Here is a 6,122-nt window from a genome sequence, read left to right on the forward strand (position 1 = left end):
AATGCAGTGTGCTCAGTAATCCAATCAGCAGCCGTGAAGGCTTTGAACCGCATGCCTAAGCCACACGTGTCTGTAGCGCATGACTATCATTCAGACTGGAAGGATTTAGGAAATGTGTTAGCCAGGGTTGAAGCAGACACTTATGAAAAAACGGAAGACACTCATGAAGGCTGGCTTCAAGGCCGCCGGACGGGTTGTTTCCGACACACACTGGGTTGGCTGGTCGCAGTCAGGCCCGCTGTACACCTAGCCGATGCCGCTGAAACACATGCACAATTAACTGAATGACATCAGGCAGCACTAGCTCAGCTGCCTAAAACTCTCTGGTCTACAGGCCCTGCTGATGTAGGCCTTATAAAAAATGCAGATGAAGTAAGAGTAAAACCTCTCTCAAAACACAGACCACTGATATCTCAATACCCACTCACTACTGAGGCTAGACATGGCATTCGCCCAGTGATAGCAGACATGGAAAAGGCAGGAATTTTAATAAAAACAAAGACAGCCACCTGTAACACTCCTATCTTTCCTGTTAAAAAAGCTATCACGGGTGCATACCGTCTAGTACATGACCTGAGAGCTATAAACGAAGTGACTGAACAAATCCCACCTGTGGTTGCTAATCCACACACTGTTTTAAATCAGGTCACACCGAACGAACAGTGGTTCTCAGTAATCGACCTTTCAAACGCTTTTTTCTCAGTTCCACTACATCCAGACTCACAGCCATTGTTTGGCTTCACCTTTGAGGGTCAGAGGTACACATACACTCGTTTGCCCCAGGGTTTCCAGAATAGCCCAACCCTCTATGCAGAAGCACTGAAGAAGTCAATGTCTAGCTGTAAGCTCCCACAGCTAGGTCAATACTTGCTGTATGTAGATGACATTTTAATAACCGGTCATACACAGCAGGCGTGCAAAGACAACACACTTGCTGTGCTACAGCATTTGGCTGAACAGGGCCACAAAGTCTCAAAACACAAACTGCAGCTGTGGAGTGATAACGTTACATATCTCGGACACACACTCACAGGCCAGGGCAAAACACTGCTGGGAACCAGAAAGCTGGCAGTGCAAAACACACCCAAACCTAAAACAAAACAACAGATGATGAGTTTTTTAGGTTTGTGTAATTTCTGTAGAGCTTGGATTCCAGAGTATGCACTAACAGTTCAGCCACTCCAAGACATGATTTATGGCAAAAACCTCGCTTTGCGCGACACAATAACGTGGACGGTAGAGGCAGACACAGCATTTACTAACCTAAAGGTGGCTTTACAAACAAATGTAGTCCTGGCCCTGCCTGATTATGACAAGCCTTTCGTGCTGCATGTTGATGGGGGGGCCGGCTACATGAAGGCAGTTCTGACACAGGCTTTTGGTGACAAACAGCGCCCTTTAGCATTCTACTCGTGTAAGTTAGACGCTGTAGTTTCGGGCCTGCCGACTTGCGTCCAAAGCTGTGCAGCGGCCACAGAAGCAGTAAAGAAGTCAGCAGACATTGTCTTAGGGCACAAATTAGTTGTGAAGGTCCCGCATGCTGTCACATCTATACTGCTGCAAGCCAATCTCTCTTACCTGACTCATGCCAGACAGCTATCGTATGTAGGCATTTTACTACCACAGTCTCACATCACACTGGAAAAATGTGGCACACTGAATCCAGGGACTCTAGTGAGCACACCAGCTGATGGGGATGTGCACAACTGCCATGCAGAATTAGACAAAGACACCAAACCCCGCCCTGACATCCATGCTGAGCCACAAGCTGGTTTTCGTGATGTCTTTGTGGACGGATCGGCCTCTAAAGACAACACAGGCCGTAATTGTGTAGGTTACGCAGTAACCACAGACAGTAGAATAATAGAAGCAAAACCACTTTCTTCTTCATATTCTGCACAGAGCGCTGAGCTGATAGCTGTTATTCGTGCATGTGAAATACACAAAGATAAACAAATAAACGTTTATACAGACAGCCAGTATGTTTTCTCTGCTGTGCATCATTTTGCAAAGCTCTGGCAAAACAGAGGAATGATTACATCAACCGGTAAACCAGTCCAGCATGCAAGCCTCTTACAACGACTGCTGACTGTAATAAATTTACCACAACAACTCGCATTGTGTAAATGTGCAGCACACAAAACTGATAGCTCTTTTATTACTACAGGCAACAATTTTGCTGACAGTGCCGCAAAACAGGCGGCACAAAAGACAAACATGACACTAATGGCAGTAAACACGCATCAGATTCCACTGGATGTGTTGCAAAGTGAACAAAAAGCAGCAAGCACAGCAGAGCAGGCAAAATGGCTAAAACACGGTGCAGTTCTGACAAACGATTTAATGATGTGTTATGGCAAGCCAGTGTTGCCAAAATCGCTCCACAAGATGGCAGCATTAGTGACTCATGGCTGTACGCATTTGTCATCGGGGGGAATGACCTGTATTGTCAACTCTCATTTCTACACTGTAAATTTTGAAACTTCAGCAAAACAATTTGTCAGAACGTGCATGACGTGTCAAAAATATAATGCTCAGGGTAACCTGCGACCAAGAAGAGGCCGTTTTCCAACTCCGCCTCATCCTTTTCACACAATTCATATGGATTTTATTGAACTAAGCGAATGTCAAGGGTCAAAATACGCCCTAGTGGTTATAGACGTGTTCTCAAAGTGGCCGGAAATCTATCCAGTGAAAAAGGCAGATGCAATTTCAGTAGCAAAGTGCCTGTGCAATCACTTCATACCCACATATGGCATTCCAGCTTTGATACGATCAGACAACGGCACTCATTTTGTAAATGATGTCATCACTAAGGTCTCTGAAGCACTCGGTTTCAGCATAAAACACCATTGTGCTTATCACCCTCAGAGCGCAGGCCTTGTAGAGAGAACTAACGGCACTATAAAACAAAGGCTCAGGAAATGCATGGCAGAAACAGGAAGGCCGTGGCCTGAATGTTTGGGTTTAGTGAAGATGTGGATGCGCTTAACACAAGGCTCCCATAAACTAACTCCATTTGAAATCATTCATGGCAGGCCGTTTCCACTGCCTATTACCAGTCAACCAATAGACAAAGCAATCAGAGAAAACACATTAGCAGAATGGATGTCTAAGCTGTTAGAAAACAAAGAGATCATTGTACATAATCAACAACCTGATGATGTTTCTCCAGTGTCTTGCAGACTAAAGCCCGGTGACTGGGTTCTGATCAAGGTGCTCCAAAGGAAAAACTGGAGCACACCCAGGTGGGAGGGGCCATACCAAGTCCTCCTCACTACACCGACCGCTTGCAAAATTGCGGAACGACCATCCTGGGTCCATCAGAGTCACTGCAGGCGAGTCAGTGAAGCCATCTAAACACAGCTGACGGCAGGCTTGCCCGCTTGTTGTGATCTCGCCCGGTGGAGGGGTCAGCTTTCCTGGCCGGGGGGTCTACTCGCGACAGGAGGGCGTGTTCCGTCGTCATGAGGTGGTGGCTCTTATCAACTGCAGCGGCCCTGACCATGGCCGGGCTCCTCACCTTTGCTTCCGTGAGGGACAACAAGTCACGCTATATGGAGAAAAGGCAGACACTGTATGACAAAGGAAAGTACACCAAGTTTCCCCATGGATACGCCACTAACTTCTGGTGGCAGTTTATGAACACTACAGCTCATTTGAATAACAAAACTGACTGCTATGCATGTACCCATATGCCCCTATCCTCGCAGACGTCTGGCCTGTGGCCGTACAGCATACCTGAAGATCGCAGTTGGTGTCTGTTGGGCCTGGCAACACATCCAGGCTACGGTACTCTTTGGTCCAAAGCCAACTACAGCATCCCAGCAAAAGCAACCTGGAGGTCATCATCACTCACAAATGTGAACTGTTCCGGACAGACCTACCTACTGACCTGGCCCCAAGTCTCAGACCCACTGCCTGATGTAATTCTACTGAACAAACTGAACGCATCACAACTGCCAGTATGTGTGATGAACAATGGATCGCGGGCAGTGGGGGAGCTGCCTACTCACCTATGTAAGTCCATATACACTTTCTGCCCACCAAGGAACGAGAGGAAGTGTATGGCCTGTTCAATCAACGCCACCTGTGCCAGTAACACGACGCTGATGGGCCTAAACTGTCGCTCCGACTACAGCTACCGAATGCCACTACAAACAAAGACTCAGTACCAGACAGGATGTGCACGGACGGCACCCAGCAGCAGAGGAACCAGAGTTTTGGCTGACTGGTACTTCCTATGTGGCAACAAGGCTTATCTGTCACTCCCTGAAGGTTGGGGAGGTCTGTGCGCCCTGGTGGAATTATCAGATCACGTTTTCTTCATGCAAAGTGTTGCACATCACCCAAGCAGCCGGCAGAGACGTGAAGTGGACATCGCCTCCCCCAATTCTTTCGGCATTACCGTGGACACTGGAGTGCCGGGAGAGTTTCGCATCTGGGGAGGAGGAGTGAAATTCTTACAGAGCTTGATCCCCGGCATTGGAGTTGCCGAGGTGCGAGATCATGTGGAAATCAACCGATATGCTCTGCTACGACACATCAACTTGACTAAGACCCTGGGAACCGCCTTAGCAGGAGAACAGCAGGCCATCAGAACGATGGTGCTGCAGAACAGACTGACACTAGACCTGCTAACAGCATCACAAGGAGGAGTTTGCAAGCTGATCGGGGAAACATGTTGCACTTTTATCCCTGATGGATACGAAACTGGAGGAGACATTTATGAAGCTTTGCAGAATTTGACCGCTCTGCAAAAATATGTCACTGAACACACACCTGGAGCAGCTACAGCACAAAGCTGGCTGGACTGGCTGTTCAGCGGTTCATGGCTGGCTGCTGTAGCAAAGCCATTTTTCCTTCTAGGTCTCATCATGATAGCACTGCTCATATTAGTGTTGTGTGTGTTGCCATGCCTAAGAGTAATGATTTCACAGATGATAACAACTACAATGACTGCTTATGTTGCCGTGCCTGAAGAAGAACAACATCCCGTTGCAATTCTGTTAGAGGAGAACTTGTACTAGCTGCTAATAAATGACGTGGTGATTAAAAATGACTTGTCAAGTGATCATGCACTGATTAAAACATTAGTAGGTTATGCAAGTTTTCATACTTTTATTTTTTGAAGTCTTGACTTTTAAACATAAAGTTTTTCATTTTGAATATAAAGTTTTCATGCTTTTATTTTATTTTTTGAAGTCTTCAGTTTTAAACATAAAGTTTCCATTTTAAATATGAAGTTTTCATTAGTTTACACATAAAGTTTTCAATTTAAGGTTTGCATCATTTTAAGTATAAGGTTTTCATGCTTGTACTTTTAGAAGTTTTAAGTTTTCATTTCATAATATAAGGTTTTCATCCTTGTATTTTTTGAAGTTTCCATTTTATAATATAAGGTTTTCATCCTTGTATTTTTTGAAGTTTTCATTTTACATATTAGGTTTTCATCATTTTTAAAATATAAAGTTTTCATTTTACTTTTCATTCTTTTATTTTTTGTAAGTTTTCGTTTTAAAATATAAGGTTTTTATCCTTTATTTTTTTGTAGTTTTAGTTTTATTATTTTTTCCACTTGTTATTTCATTTACTATGATTTTCATTTCCTATGTTTTTCTTTTTATTATTTTCTTTTGTTTTATTCTTTAGACCAAATGACTGCCATTTCTGCTATGCTGACATTTTGAAAAATTAAAAATTGTTTAAGATACTTAATAAATAATCTTCACAGACAATTGTTGTATACATTTAAAATAAGTTAAACAGGAGGGAATGTTACAGGAAAAATGTTTCTATGTTTCTTTACCTTCTTTTAAATGTGCAAGCATGCCCTTTTGTCTATGGTTAGATTAGTTTAGAATTATCTTTTTAGACTTTCTCAGCAAAGACATACTGTTTTGGGACATATTGTTTTAGATTGTTTTATCTCTCACAGCCTTCTCCCAGCTCTCTGCTGACGAGACTAGCGCCACATATGGAGTTGTTTATTTTATTTGTTTTGTATTTTCTTATCCTGTTCTCACTGTCTTTCCTATAAAAATTACCAAGCCACTGTGCATGGTGTGAGTTGTCCTTAGCAGCTCACCCGTGTACACGTTTGATAAAGAAAGTAACTTTGT

At 43.8% G+C, this 6,122-nt stretch overlaps 1 protein-coding gene across 1 annotated transcript; it reads left to right on the plus strand.

Annotated features, from left to right (window-relative positions):
- The first annotated feature begins 3,455 nt into the window (after positions 1–3,455).
- Positions 3,456–5,074, plus strand: LOC146639165 (uncharacterized). Its single transcript, XM_085351188.1, has one exon. It carries the CDS (start codon positions 3,468–3,470, stop codon positions 5,028–5,030), a length of 1,563 nt encoding a protein of 520 aa, XP_085207314.1. The 5' UTR covers positions 3,456–3,467; the 3' UTR covers positions 5,031–5,074.
- Positions 5,075–6,122: the final 1,048 nt, after the last annotated feature.

This window comes from Diplotaxodon limnothrissa, linkage group LG1 (assembly GCF_057381915.1).
Source record: "Diplotaxodon limnothrissa isolate DT_005_m linkage group LG1, D_limnothrissa_male_GT1.1, whole genome shotgun sequence".
In the NCBI taxonomy this organism is placed as follows: Eukaryota; Metazoa; Chordata; class Actinopteri; order Cichliformes; family Cichlidae; genus Diplotaxodon; species Diplotaxodon limnothrissa.